This window comes from Notechis scutatus, chromosome 4 (assembly GCF_049901735.1).
Source record: "Notechis scutatus isolate UNSWTSFEM ecotype Mainland chromosome 4, rNotScu1.2, whole genome shotgun sequence".
NCBI classification, from domain to species: Eukaryota; Metazoa; Chordata; class Lepidosauria; order Squamata; family Elapidae; genus Notechis; species Notechis scutatus.
Genome location: NC_142012.1, coordinates 27,915,552 through 27,931,058, shown reverse-complemented (window position 1 = coordinate 27,931,058; position 15,507 = coordinate 27,915,552). Strand labels below are relative to the sequence as shown.

At 31.0% G+C, this 15,507-nt stretch overlaps 1 protein-coding gene across 5 annotated transcripts in view; it reads right to left on the bottom strand.

The window, feature by feature from the left end:
- Positions 1-15,507, bottom strand: part of LRBA (LPS responsive beige-like anchor protein) — a 351,486-nt gene that overhangs the window by 256,252 nt on the left and 79,727 nt on the right. For 3 of the 5 annotated variants that reach the window (XM_087963037.1, XM_026668758.2, XM_026668760.2), the window contains exons 31-34: positions 12,819-12,949; positions 7,478-7,556; positions 7,061-7,194; positions 3,053-3,114 (exon numbers count right to left, since the gene is read on the bottom strand). In XM_087963037.1, coding sequence (XP_087819163.1) covers positions 3,053-3,114; positions 7,061-7,194; positions 7,478-7,556; positions 12,819-12,949 — 406 coding nt within the window. The remainder of the gene's footprint in view (positions 1-3,052; positions 3,115-7,060; positions 7,195-7,477; positions 7,557-12,818; positions 12,950-15,507) is intronic. The other 2 variants (XM_026668759.2, XM_087963038.1) reach the window with 1 other exon arrangement.

Sequence of the window (15,507 nt, the reverse complement as noted above, 5' to 3'; positions counted from 1 at the left end):
GGAATGATTTCTAGTCTTGAATGTCTACTATTGAGTAGCCACACACATTATTTATTTATTAGATGTTTTGGGTTGAAACCATTTTTAAATGATGCACTTCACAATGCTTAGCAATAAATTTAGCGTTAACTCTAGAGGGGAGGTAGTGTTATTGGAATATATGTCAGACTGAATTAGGATGAACAAGCCAATGCTTTTATAAAGTAGCCTTGAATGTAACATGGATTCTTTCAAAAAATGATATTAATGTCAAGTAAGCAAGGACATTCTTCAGTTAATACTAAATGCAGAATCATTTTATGCTGTTAAACAGCATTGGTACTTGGCCTCAGAATGCAGTATCAATTAAAAATGTCCTGAGGTCTTTAAGACAAGTGTGGACATCTGATGGAGTTGACAGGGAGAATAAACAATAGTATTTCAAATAATTTGACATTTTGTGTATACTATGAAAAAAAAAGAGCTAAGGCACTCAGAGTTTTTATCCAATGCCTGGATTTTTATTATATTACAATAAACTTTAAAAAAAATAGAATTATTTTTAAAAATATCAGTATATTACTTTTAATATCCTTTTTGTGTACCATTTACACTTGTAAAATTTAGTTTCTGCATGGATTATTACACATTTTTAAAAATAATATGTCATGATAGGAATTAATCATAGCAGTGCTTTAATGTGATATTATGTCTGCCAATCCATAAAATTTTAAAATCACATTTACAGATGCGTATGTTTAACTGTATTGTATTATTTATGTGATTTAATCTAGTTTCCGACCTGATCTTTCGATCTTTGGCCCCTCTATCCTCTCCATCTCTTCTTAAAAATTAATTAAAATTTTAGCAAGAGGGTCACTTCATTTTCCATCTTATTTGAAAAGAAAAAATCAATCAAGCTCAACCTCATCCCTTCATAGTATTTGTAAAATGTCGGGCTGAAATTCAATTTTGATCTCTCAGGCTTCCTATGGTAACACAGTTTTTCTTTTTTAAAAATAGATCATTTCTATGATTGCAATAATGATTCTAAATTAGAAAAAAAAATCAGAGAAAAATATGTAATTATCACCCAAGTTTAAATCTTTATACCTCTGAGATCCTTTCAGTTTCATTTCTTAGATTGTTTTTTGTGTTATAGCTACTCTTTTTAACCAGGATATCATTTCTAATTACTATGTTTTTTCGACTATTTAATACAAAATAACGCATTTCACTGTTATCATCTTAATTAATTCATTACCATATTCTATTCAATAATAGGACATAAACAATATGAATGAAAAACAGACATTAGACTATATCATTCATTCCACTTTGAATCATAGAACTATAGAAGTAATTCTGATACAAGTAATTCTCATATGTATTCATAGTTATGTATATTTTATATTAGTGCATGTGATAGATGTGTGTGTGTGTCTGTGTGTGTGTGTGCTAAACAATAAAGTTTTAACTATTTTCTCAGTTAATAGTACTTTTACATGTTTATCACAGTTTCAAAGAAGTTATTAAAAGTATTAAATAAAGTTCCTTCCTTTTAAAAAATCATTATTTTAAAATATGCTACCTTGGAAATTGACTTATCTACCTTCCTACCTATCTATGTCTATCTCTACCTACCTAAAATTGTATAGTATCCAGATGCTTATGTGCATTTCTAGAAACAATTCAAATAGTCCTAACATGTTTGAGTGCATTACTGAATAACAGACTCACTAGAAACAAAACTATTCTTCGCTAGTTCATTGTAAAAATCCATTAGCTGTAATCTCCAAAAGTAATTGTTTTTATTGCACTTTATTGTCGATGCAAGTTATTGATTTTTCACACCTTCTATGATTCTTTCATTTGTATTCATGAAATGTCTATCAGCACAGACTAAATACATTTGGCAATACAGGCACTAAAACAAATAAATCAATGTAAAAAAAACATTAATTTTGCATTATCCTTATTCGTCAGGCAAGTAAACCATAAGGGCTTTAAATGAAGGTCAAAGGTTCTGAAATGGGTCAAAACCCTTGACCTCTACACCAATAACATTCCCATTAAAAAAAGCTATTTTAAAGTTTTAAGTAGGGGAATTTACTATCAGTAAAAATGTGATTTTTAAAGGACAAAACAAAAAAGCTTGATAAAAACTTTCCATATGATGGAATAATGATGAAGAAAAATGGGAGATGAATAAACCATTTGCTATTTAATCTACTACATATTATAATTTGTTGATGTATCTAATTTTTTAGATTATTTCTTTTGTAAATCACAATTAATTGCAGCGCTACTTTCAATAATAGTATAAAATATGATGTTATTCATATTACTAATAGTAGCATTTTACATTTCTCATAGAACCTATGTCAAGAGCAATTAGTATGAGGCTCCATGTATTTTAAATCATTTTTAAAAAGGCAAAGATCAAATCTCATTAATTCTAATGCAGCTATATTATTTTGCATTATATGTTAACATCCATAGTTTTGTATTTTCTTTGTTAAATATATTATTGGGTAAAAAGATGCCTCTTATTAAAACATAATAAAGCCCAAAACTTTAAGGCAGTATCCATCTTGATCACATTGGATAATATAAGATATTATATTATTAATATAAGATATAAGATATATACTAGTGAACTTTTCTAAAAAAAAATTCTAGAAGTTATGTTATTTCAAGGCAGCAGAGACATTTGCTTGGAGCTGGGAATGTAAAATATAGTAGACACCAAATTGCAGCTACCTCTGCTGTTATTCTGAGTCTCTCAAATAGCTTTTGTAATCAGGTTTATTTGAGTAATGCCACAATAATGTTGTTTAGGCTATTATCAGAAAGAAAAAGACATTAAATTGTGACAAAAATAAGAGTATGGAGACAAATAGTTGGGAAAAATTAGATCTCAAGTTGCTGAGGTTAAAACTAAATCCAGAATATCGAAGACCAATGATCTGAAATACAATTTCAAAAGCTCTAAAACTAAATGTTTTTGATTGCTAGTTTACTTGCTTGCTTTATTGGCAATACTAGTTGTTTAAAGTCAGCTGAAACCTACCTGAGAACAAAGCAGCATGACCAATTCCACAACTGAACTGCTAGATTTCATACATACAAGACCTAAAGGAAAAAAGAAAAAGAATTACATACTTTGATTGGCTTTACCTTCATATATTTAATATACAATATTGGAATTTTATTATATAATAAATACTCTATTTGAATTTTGATAATGTTGTCCCTATCCTGTAGAATAATTCTCAGTTAATACAAGAAATCTCACATATTCATTGTTTTATCCAATTGTTTGTCAGTGGAATATGTATTTAAAGATATTCACTAATTTCATTATTGCAATGCATAATTTTAATATAAAATGATGGCCTAAAGCTATTTAATTGGTATTACATAAATATTAGGGTTTCGAGTTAATAAAACTAAGTATGGCATATGGAAATTGATTTATAATATTACATTTCTTCACCTTGGAATGGATTGATCATTATATATGCAGAGAAGGGAAATGGTTCTGTGACCTTTGCTTTCTCCATTGCGCTCTCTCCCTTCAGCCCTCCAGCTATCAATCAAGTTTCCATTTTGTTTCATGGCAGCAGACATCCCAAGCACTCTTATTAGTACTTTGACCCTTGACCCTCACCTAAACCTTAAGGAGGTGGAGAGCACAAGAGTAACCTATACATTTATAAACTAATTTGATTATTAATATCAATTCACACTTCATGCTATTTCCCCAGTATAATATGAAAACATGTTATCCTAAACACCCAAACAAAATTGGCATTCTTTTCAGTAATCAGTGTTTCACCACACCAAGTTTCATTCTGTTTGTCTTTGGGCTTAATTAATTATACTGGGGAAAAAACCTACTAAGCCATAATATCACACATTTAATATGTTACAAAAATAGACTAGATGAAGTATTAGATTTTAAACCCAATGCTTCTGTATAAACTTTTGGATACAACATAATGTATGTATGTCATAAACATTTTATTTATGTATTCATTGAATTTAGGAATCATTCCGCTAATAATGCACTTAATAATAACAAATTATCAAACTCTTTAAAAATCATAAATTTGAAATGTATGCTAAAATATTTCCCTGAATTCACCATTTAGCTTGCCAGTTTATATTACCTTTTATAATGGCCTTTTTAAAGTACACTAATACTGAAAGCAGAATCTGTCAATTTTCTGGTGTATTTCCTAAAAGTTTGTAAGCATTACACTAAGATAACACAATTTCTACTAACCACAATTTCAGTTCTAACCAGAACTGAAAATGTCTTAAAATCCAATTTTTAACATAAGTTTTTAATCGCCATTTTTAGTTTCTATCATTTAGAACATTTTATAAACTTTTAATAGATTTGCAATTGCCTTGAGATGTTCTCCTCTGAAATAAGAAACATCCATATTTCTGGAAATGTAATAGCATAATAGTTGATACCATCCACTGTACCACCACCACTCCTGAAATCTATCTTCACATATTGTATATTACTAAACAATTAATACAACCTGAACATTTAAATGAAATGTAATGGGCAACATTACATTTGGCCCATTGTTGGGCAACAAATAGGAATGAAAATATATATATATATTATTATTATATGATAAATCTATCATCAACAAGTCTTTTTTGAAACTTTAATGGTTTATCAAAATATAAAATAAAAAGAGAAGTTAAAAAATAATAATAGAAAATTAGGAGGGGGGAAATGATGTAAAGAAGGAAAAGGAAAGCAAAAGGCACAAAGGTAGAGCCACAAACCTTTTAAATGAAATTGTCTGATCCATAAATCATTTGTACCTTCTAATACTTGAATTGTACACAACAAAAGGCCACCATCTGCCTGTTCTTTTATTTGCTAAATCTTTCTGTAAATCAGTTTCAGATGCTCAAGGTTACTATGCATTTCCTGTATTGTTTCTCTAGAAACTGTCTCGCCCTTTCACTATTTGATGTACTCTCCTGAAATTATACATAGCTGTCTATATTCTTTCAATACTATAAATTACTTAAAAGTACTTACTTTCAACCCTTTTATAATCAAAAGTAATAATGTAATAGTTTAATAAACCTACCCAAACCTACTCCTAAACCTGATATACACAGATGATTATATTTTACAATGACTCTTATATTATCCTAAGATTTTGTTGCTCAACAAACAATAAAATTACCTTGTTTAACAGTGTATTAAAAAGTTATGAAATGCTGGAAGACACTTTGCTTTTCAGAAAGAGAAGAATATAATTTATATGTTTATTACAATGACAAGGCAATATCAGGTAAATAGAATGATCAACAAAAATTAAACTTTACAGTTGAATCAATACAAATGTTCAGAGTAGATGCCTATATAAGAACCAAACTGGCAGTCGTAGCTAAGACGACTTTTTCTGAACTTCAGCTTTTTCACTACTTATATATTTTCCTGCATCAAGAAGCTCTTCTTTCAGTCATCTCCTATATGAACTATTGTAATGGGCTTTAGATGGGGCTACCCTTGAAAAACATCCTTGAAGAGCATCCAGACCAATTGTAACTGGTGCAGAATGTGGCAGTGTGAGACATTTTGGATGCCCTAGGGTTGCGCATGTAACATCTCTGCTATGTGAGCTGCACTGAGTGCCAGTTTGCTTCCAACTCCAATTCAAGATGTTGGTTATCATCTTTAAAGCCCTTCATGGCATGGAACTAAGTTACCTGTGGAACCATCTCATACTAATTGCATTATCCCATCCCACCTGATCAGGAAGGGAGGGTATGTTCCAAATCCTATTGGTAAAAGAATTCTTACTGATTGGATCCTGGAAGATAGCCTTCTCTGCCATTGCCCCTGACCTTTGCAACATCTCACGCCCAGAGGGGAGGCAGCCCCCCTAGCCTTCAGTTAAGTGTGAAAACTTGATTCTGCCAACTGGCATGGGGTTGGACAATGCTACGTGACTGTGCGGGTACTAATATCAGAATAACAGAGTTGGAAGGGAGGTATAGGAAATCCTGTACCATTTCCGACAAATAGTCATCCAATATCTTTTTAAAAACTTCCAGTGTGGAAGCCTTCACAACTTCTGGAAACAAGTTGTTCCACTGATTAATTGTTCTGTCAGGAAATTTCTCCTTAGTTCTCGTTGTTTCTCTCCATGATTAGTTTCCATCCATTGCTTCTTGTCCTGCCTTCAGGTGCTTTGGAGATAGCTCGACTCCCTCTTTGTGGCAACCCCTTAGATATTGGAACACTGTTACCATGTCATTCCTAGTGCTTCTTTTCATGGATAGTAGGTGTTTTTCTGCCTTTTTAACTCTCTAACTTTTAATTTTATATCAAAATATTAAATTATTAATTTTTTTAAATTTATGCCTTTAACTTCGTTCTTTATTGTGAATTGTTTGTTGTATTGTAAACTGCCCAGAGCCACTTAGGTGAGATGGGCAGGATAGGCATGTGATGAATAAACAAAGCAATAAAAATGGTGGGCACTGTTGTCTTTACCAAAGCCAACGAACTACTGAAGCCACACAATGTTTTTTATGAACCACTGAAAATAGACTGCATATTAAAAATTCACAGATTTAACATTTCATTGTTAAATATAGGTTGTCCATAAATCGGAGAGTCTTAAATCAGAAATGCCTGCATAGAACTGCACAATATTCTAAGGGAAAATGAAGAAAAAAATGTAGTTGGTTATAAGGATAGGTAAAAAGGATAGATGAATAGGAAAAGTGATCAAACAATATGCAAAATAATAATAAATAGTGAACAGAATATTAGGGTGTAGCTAGTACAGTCCTGTTCTCCCACCCCCATGTATACTAAATCATTTTGTGGCTTTTTAATTCTAATTATATGAGCTGAAAGTAATCCTAAAATAAGCACTAAATAGTTTGGTGGCAATATTCAGCTAGTAATATTATTTAAATAATTTATTCAATATAAAGAATAATTTTAAATTAGCTTCCAACATCAAATATTTATTTAAAATATCACAGTTCTTATCTTATAAAAGCATAAGAAAGGGAAACTTACTTGTACCTTCTATCAGCAGTTCTTGACCATGACTACCCAAGAGGGTACGCGAAAGAAAAGGAGCAAAGTCCACAAATATCTCCCTCAGAAGAGGGGCAGCTTTTTCCAAAGCATGCTCAAGCCTCTCTGAAATACTAAAAGATGTACAAGTTCAATGAAAAACATAATGTAAGGAGCAAAAATTCTGTAAGGAGAAAACAATCTGCAAAAGTATGCATCAACAAAAGTCAACAAGCCAGTGGCTAAACACACTGAGTTTAATTACTATTTCAACGGAAATAGCAGTGATAGAAATCTAAAACTTCCTATAGGCCTCAAATTAAAGAGCACAATCCAGTCAGAAGTGTAGAGTGAATTCCATATTACTTAAATAAATTGGAATATGATATAGCCAGCTGGAAGAAACTTAAAAGTTACCTCATGTTTGAAGCAGAATCCTCAGGCACAGAAGAAAGTGTAGGAACAGATGGTAATCTTGAATCTGATGATCCATTGCCTGCCAAATAGATTTTTAAGAGTTCAAATAGCTGTAAATATACAAAACTTTCTTTAATCAAAACCCATGCTAGTTCAGTACTTTCTACCCTGGTAGCAGTTCACTTTGGCTCCAAGATCTTTGCTCGGGCCACTGTCTTTGAACTTTTTAACTGAAAATGTCACTGACTGAAAAATTAATCCTACCTCTATTCTCATATGAAGTAGACAGAACTAGTGGACACTTGTTTATAAAACATTTTTATGTGGGACATATTAAAGAGCATCAATTAAAACTTGTCTTTAACATTTTCAGACTGGGAAAAGAAAGAGTAAAAAACCCCAAAAGCTCTGTTGTTTTTTCCTCTACTTTAATTAAGATATGTACGCTTTACATTAATAGTGTGTCTTTATTCTTTAAAACTTGCCCGCTTCTAAGAAACAGTGTTCACACTTGCCAAAATCTAATTATTAAAAGATGCATGATATAGATGATGAAAAGCGGCTATAGCGTAAAATACAACCATGCAATTCTATCAAACCCTTGAATTACAGAGTATCCCCATTCTTGACTAATATATCTATATATACAGGATATAAAAAGTGTTTTTATTAACTATGCAGAAGGTCTCCCATGTTTCTATTCTACTATCAGAATATATCAGGGGCCTCATATTGACAGCTATGTTTCTTAACCAATAAAATGCCATCTAAGCTGATTGAAAACAGGTGAATATTTCAGAAATTCCTTTATTCAAAATAGTTAATTTCACTGACATTTTACAATTTGAGAAATTAACACTGAAGCTACCAAGTATTTTTAGAAGGAAAACAATATTCTATATAATTACTATGATTACTATCTTTCTGTTAATTAATTACTATTTTTAACATTTAATGGTTTTGTATAATTTGTATTTTATATTTTAGACTTATGCAAAATCTGTTTAGAATTCATAATTCCACACATTAGTTTCTCAGTTTCATAATAAAGTAGAGATTTAGTATTTAGCTTAGATATTTGACAATACTATCGCACATATATTTAAATTCTGTAATATCTAGCATCGTCTTAATATGAGTAGTCTCTTTAGAATGTAGTATTCTGTATTTTATACTTGTAACAGATTAGAATATAAGTAATTTTAAGATATTTAATATTTTAGTTTGTCTCCAGTATTTAATTATTAACATTTAATGTTTATTAACCCAGGTAGTTCTGATTAATTTGTGTTACCTATTTACAAATTATTTTTATTATATGGCATCTCTCACTGGAATAAATATTTTCTTAAAAAGAGCTACAAAATGAACACATTAGCTAGCATTTGAAGAAAGAATTAAATCCATTCAGACTCATTTAGAAAACTGATCTTTTCATAGAACTAATATAAACATACTGTATCTATGTTCTCTTTCTACAGGAAAACAGACACAATAAATACCAATTATAGTGGATTATTAAATCAAAAGATCAAAATAAATATTCACATCAATTCTAGTTATTAAAAGATATTCGTCAATTTGCTCATGCTTGAGAAATATCAATACAATATCAATTCTTCCCTACATTTTAGAGATTTTCCCTTATCTTTTTCAATACTCCCTCATAGTAAGCTGATGTTATTTGCTTTCGGTTTTTAACAAATGAACAACTATGACTGAGATACAGATACAAGTCCTAAAGTCTCAATTTCTTTCTCACATTTGTTTTCTTCTTCAATAGATAACACAGAAGAAAGAGTGCATAAAAAGTTTAATTTCTGAAAAATCTTGAATTATTATGTTTATTATTGATTTATTTAATGTATTTATTTATATTTTATACTGCTAACTCACTGGTGCAATGGCTCTGGGTAGATTACAATATAATAAAAAGTAAAAAGGGTAACACGAATCAATTAAACTTAAGAAAATTAAACAGAAGCTAAAAACCAAGAGGATGGGAGACACGGGTGAGGATCACCATCCTGTCAATGCTAGAGGTCACTCAAAAATGTGATCAATACTATTTCTACCTCATATCTGGGTCTGAAACCAGACTGAAAAATCATCATGATAATTCACTTCCTCCAAGGTTCTCTAAAGCTGTTGCACAACCACCTTCTCTACAACCTTCTCAGAAAAATAGATGGACAAATAAGTATTTTTTTTATTATTAAAATAAGTCTTCGTATAATTCAGGATCAAAAATGTATTTGGCTGAAACATTATCTCTGCAAGCAATATGCATACCATTAGATCAATAAAGTTACATGAAACCCTGGGTCCTGATAGTTTTCTGGTAATGGGAATAGGAATGGGAGATGGAATGTGGAAGTGACAAACATGTTAAAATGGACCCTCCCTAAGGCTGTAAAGGTGACTGGGAGAAATGCACATTCAGACTTTTAAGACAGTATAAGTCTTGCCAGGTTGTCCACACAGGAAACATGCTCATGTGCACTAATTATATTTTATTGTAAGGTTATATTAATAGAATCTTGAAAAAGTAAAGATATGATATTAAATCGTGTTCCAAAAAATTTGAATATCTCAAAATGTAAGAGCTTTGGGTTTATCATGCATTTTTCATGTTTTTTCCTTAACTTCTGTATTTGTTTTTAAACTATTTTAAAAATGAATATCTCCATGGGAACTTCTATGGCATATTGTTACTTATGGTATCCTGCATTATAAGACACTTGCCATTGTAAATTGTATGAAAATTATCACTTTTTCCACAATATTTATGTTAAAAAAATAAACTTACAACTATGACAAAGATCAGGAGCCAAAAAAAAAGTAAGTATGCAAGCTAAAAATCTGTTATAATAAATGTTCTTCCTTTTAAGTTGCTACTAACTCTGATCCTTTGGGATATAGCAAGCTATAAATCTAACAGGACAATATTAAGTTATTTGAGATATCAGCTCCTGATGTTGGACATTCAGAGTCAGCAACAGAGTTTTTGGTTACCACTAACTAACTGAAGAGCTTGGTTTATGATGAAAAACTTGGCTTGGTGCCCAGATAAAATGAAGTTTTATTGCAGCACAAGCTACTTCAAATCACATTTTCCATACTGCTAGAATCAGTAGAATGTAAATAGCAGTGCAGCACATCTGTTCAGGCTAATGCCTACCTTAGAAAGGAGAAGCAATTCCATATAGCAGTTCCTCTCCAAGCTTAATTAACTAGTCAGAAAAATAATGTATATAGTGCATGTTTAAAAAATTATTTGGTCAGTTGATAGGTTTAAAACAATTGTGCAACTTAATGTGAATAAGATAAAACCTAAAGCTAAATATATACAAAATGCCACACAAAATTGAACCTGAAATTTTATATTTCCTATATACAGTATATGAGACAGTGTTAAAAAAAACCAACCAATTTCTTTACAAATTTAGATTTAAGACTGTACCCTTTAGGGTAAAAACATCCAAGTAGTTCTACAAATTAAAATACTATTTAAGGCTTATAACTTCAGCACTGATTAAAAATAGTAGTCTCAAAGAATATATTAGATTGAAAATTGTGAAGCATAAAAATGCCAGTTAGGCATTGCTATGCAAGTGTTTCCAAAGCACTACATCATATAAATCTTCCAGTTGAGTTTTCATTTTAAAATGGCTTTTATTCGTTTAAGGGAAGAGAGGTCTTTCAGAAGCATGTTTTCTTCTAAAGCAGACATGCAAGTAACTGTGGTAGCTACTTCAAACAAGTGGAACCCAAGTGGCTTATCTCTCTTATCCTTTCACTGATAAACTGGCTCCCTCAAACTGACAGTTTTACAGACATATGTAAGGACATAAAAAGAAATGCAAATAGATCATCTGTCTAGCACCCTTCTAGTGAAAGCTTATTGTTTATTCAAGGTCCCCAAGGGTCTAAACAAATAATGTCTCTGGCAATAAACTACTCTTAAGAAAAGGGGTTGTTCCCAAAGTACTTGCATGTCTGAATGTATATGTGCAAACAAAGGTGTCACCTAACTACTAGTTCAATGTCAAAGTAACAGCTGAGACAGATTTTATTTTTCCTTTTTTTTCGTGACAAATAATTTTTTTAAAAATGAATATGTACAGTAGTTGGCTAAAGAAATATTTTGCATATAAAAATATTGTTGCCCAACATAGAAAAAATATTTAAAAATTAAAGCTCAAGTTATCTGTTACTATTTTAAAATACAAATTAATTCATTTATTGCAAAATTTAGATACTATGTACCTCAAATTTATTTTCTTTACAGTAGTTACCTGATGCTCTCATTAGGATTGAAACATGAATCTTGTCTACTAGAAGAACTATCCTAAACATCCTCAGTGCAGGATTATTTCCTAATTCAAATCTGCATGAATATCATCTCAATAGTTGAATGAAGGTATTTAACATGCATAAGGATAACAATGGGCAGATAAAATAATCTCTAGCGAATCATTCCAAACCAAGGTTTCATACAAATAAAAAGGTAGAGAACATATTTTCTTTCATCAGACACTAAATCATCAAAATAGATATTGCAATATATATAAAATAAATAAATGAACTTCAATTTCAGCTTTGTTTATAGTATCAAATAATTTAATTGGGAACGAACAAGTAATCAGAGTTAGTTTGTGAATACTATTCCACCTTAGGCATGAAGCCAGTTGGATGACCTTGGCCCAATCACTCTCTCAGCCCTAGGAAGGAGGCAATGTAAACTATTTCTGAAAAACCTTGCCAAGAAAACTGCAGGGTCTTGTCCAAGCAGTCTCTGAGAATGGGACACAATTGTATGAAGGAAAAAAGCAACCACAAGTAATTACCAACATTTTTGCATTTATTTTATAAAGTATGGAATTCAACTAGAAGGGAGAAAGTTACAATCCAAGGCAGAATATTTTCATATTACATGTTTAAGGAAGATGCAGGACCACAAATGAATACCAATGCCTTTTCTCGCTTTATATATAGTATTAAAAGCTATTTATATGGAGAAGGGGGGGTAGGCTCAGAGTTCTCCATCTTATTAGTCCATATAACAATCTTAGCAGTAACATCAGCACTGAAATTGGGGACATAATACTTATGGAAAAGTATTCTAAGAGCCAAATTTATAATAAACTAAAAAATAAGTAAAATGTTAAAAAAGATAAAATATCAGTGCTTAAGATTCTTTTGTATATTTTTTAGCTAAGGAAACTCAACTTTGCTATTTCAGTTGGGTGGTATATGATGTCTCAGTAGATATTACAAATATATATCATATTGCTTTGATATTTTATTTTGCACAACTGATCTCCATTCTCTCACTTACTTGGAGAGCTTCCAGTTACATCTGGAGCTTGGGAAGAATCCAAAGAAGAAACCACACTAACAGCATTTGTAGGTACGTTAATTGTAGCTGCAGATGAACTCACTGACTTCTTTGGTGCCACAACCACACTCCTATGATAGAAAAGAAGTATGTTACAAACTATATTTTAAATGCTTGAGAATAGTCAAATATATATTTAAAATATATAACAACTCAGACTTCTGTGAAGTAGTCAAGTTGGAAATTCAGATATTACTTCTCTTTTTTCAGAATTGTCATAATTTTATTATATGTTCTAAGGATACCAAATTGTTATTAAAAATCTGCTAATCTTTAAATATAATCTGAAACATATTCTGATTTTGCTCTTTTATGTCAACACTTTACATTATTTCTAATGAAAACTACACAAAAGTAGTTTTAGGCAAAGTAGCCATCACTAGAATCAATATGTTTAAAACAAAGTAGACATTTGCACAAGAGTTTAAATAAATTGAACTACTTAAACAGAAGTTGAAATTTTAAAAAATGGACCAATATGTTTTAAACTTTATAAACAAGTTACTATAGAAATGACCTATGAAATCAATGTTCTAACCTAAATACCCAGAAATATTCAAAACTGAATAGAGTGCATGTTTCAGACATCATTTATATTAGAAAAAATAATTGTGGCTAACCAGTTTCAATTAAATAGTAATGTTTTATCCCAAACATCTAAAATATCCAGTTAACCATACATAAAAGACACTTTTAATTGCAAGTTAGCTCCATAAACATGCACTACCTCTGTTAATGAGCTAAGGAATACAGTTGATATATATTATGGACTCCCAAAGCAGTGCTTCTTTTTAATTACCTGGTGTTAACTATAAGCCAAAAGTCTTCAACATTCAATTTATTTAATCAATTTATTCTGTTGACAGTACTGTTAAGTAGTGGTAGAAAGTATTCCCTTAATAGCATTAAAATATGTCGTTTGTAAATAAAACACATTAACATTGACTCCAAACTCAGATATACAATGTGGAAATTTTCTAGCAGCTTATAAATTTATTAAAAACATACCTTTATTTCTTCCCATTTTAAGTTCCACTGATTACTGTAACTAAACCAGGCTTGAATAGACATTCTGAATACTATGAATGAATAGGTATTCATTATGGATGTTACCGGGTTCATCAAATTATTACAAGGGTGACTGCTAATGTTAACTATACATTAAAATATGGAAGCAAAAACCACCTGAGCCCTAAACCAAGGAATTAAGCCATAACTGTAGATATTTTTCACATGCACATAAATTTGCATAGAAACTTATTAGGTTGTAAATTCATATTATCAGAATATGAGCTTTGATTTTCACTTTAAAAACAATTTAAGACTAAAGACTATCAATTTTAGATGTATGTTAAGTTTATTATGATTAATATTTTAATTTGGAATGATTAGAGACAAAACTTAATAGTGGCCCAAAAACATACAGATTTTTTTTTGCTACATCATTTTGCTACGTGGAAAAAATACTGTATTTGTGCTATGCCACATCAAAAGTTAAAAGTTAAGATATTGTGAGTATGTGACTGGCAATTATTACAGTACTTTGCCATGGATCCTGAATCATTAATTTGTAGCAAGGATGAAGTAGTGTTACTGTCATTCAATGAAAGAAAAAATGTTTCCGTTTTTCATCCTATAGAAAGTGTATGCATTGGTAGATGTATGAATGAAAAGAAGTGAATTTGTTGAGTTATGTCTTTAAGAGATACATGTATCCATGTTGGAATATGTAGGGACCCTGCAAGCTCTGCTTAACATCCCAAGTCAGGTAGTTGTTCATTAATAACAAATATGAACCCATTATTAAAACAAAAACTAAAAGTGGTTTTTAAGCCCTGTGGCTCTGGAAATTCTTTTGGTTGTTTTTTTTCCACAGTGGAAGCCTAGCCAGCCAGGTCCAGCATCCAGGCCAAACATGCTTCATCAGCAATGGGAGCAAGAAGAGGGCGAAGGTCACCTGTGATAGTGGAGTGCAGGCCAAGAGTTACGGCTTTGGGGTGGGGGGAATAGGCAGATAATGGAGTTTGGCCATAATTGTGTGCAGGCTGCCAAGTGGCAAATATCTGTAGCTCGGTTGTAGGATGGGGGTGAAGGTTCGTTCTCCAAACCTTCACCCTCAAGCTACTAAGTGCCCACTTTCAAGCCAATAATTAAAATGTCCGCAACGTTTACATTATTTACCGTATTTCATCTTGTTTCTTCAAAACTGATGACTATTGAAGTAATAAAAGTACATTCTCATAATTCAGTTAATTTCCATATTTGACAGAGACTAATGAGTTTATGTGTTAGGATAAATATATATACATTCTAACAAAATTTTGCAAAAACTCTGAAATACCTTAAAAATAGGAAAAAGTTTGCCTTCAAATCTAATTTTCACTGCAAAGAACAACTATTTATCTTTAAAGGACTGAAAAATTAAGATCATATTTCAGTACTTCTAATAACTATACCATAGATGATTTTGCTTAGTTTATTTTATTCAACAGGACTTTAGATAATTTCCAACATTTCTACTGTAAACAAAATGAAATAAAATATAATTTTGCTCCTGGAAATCTATAGAAAATAAATACTGCCAATAGTCTGTCAATTCACTGGGTCTACTTCCTTAATGAAAAAGCCA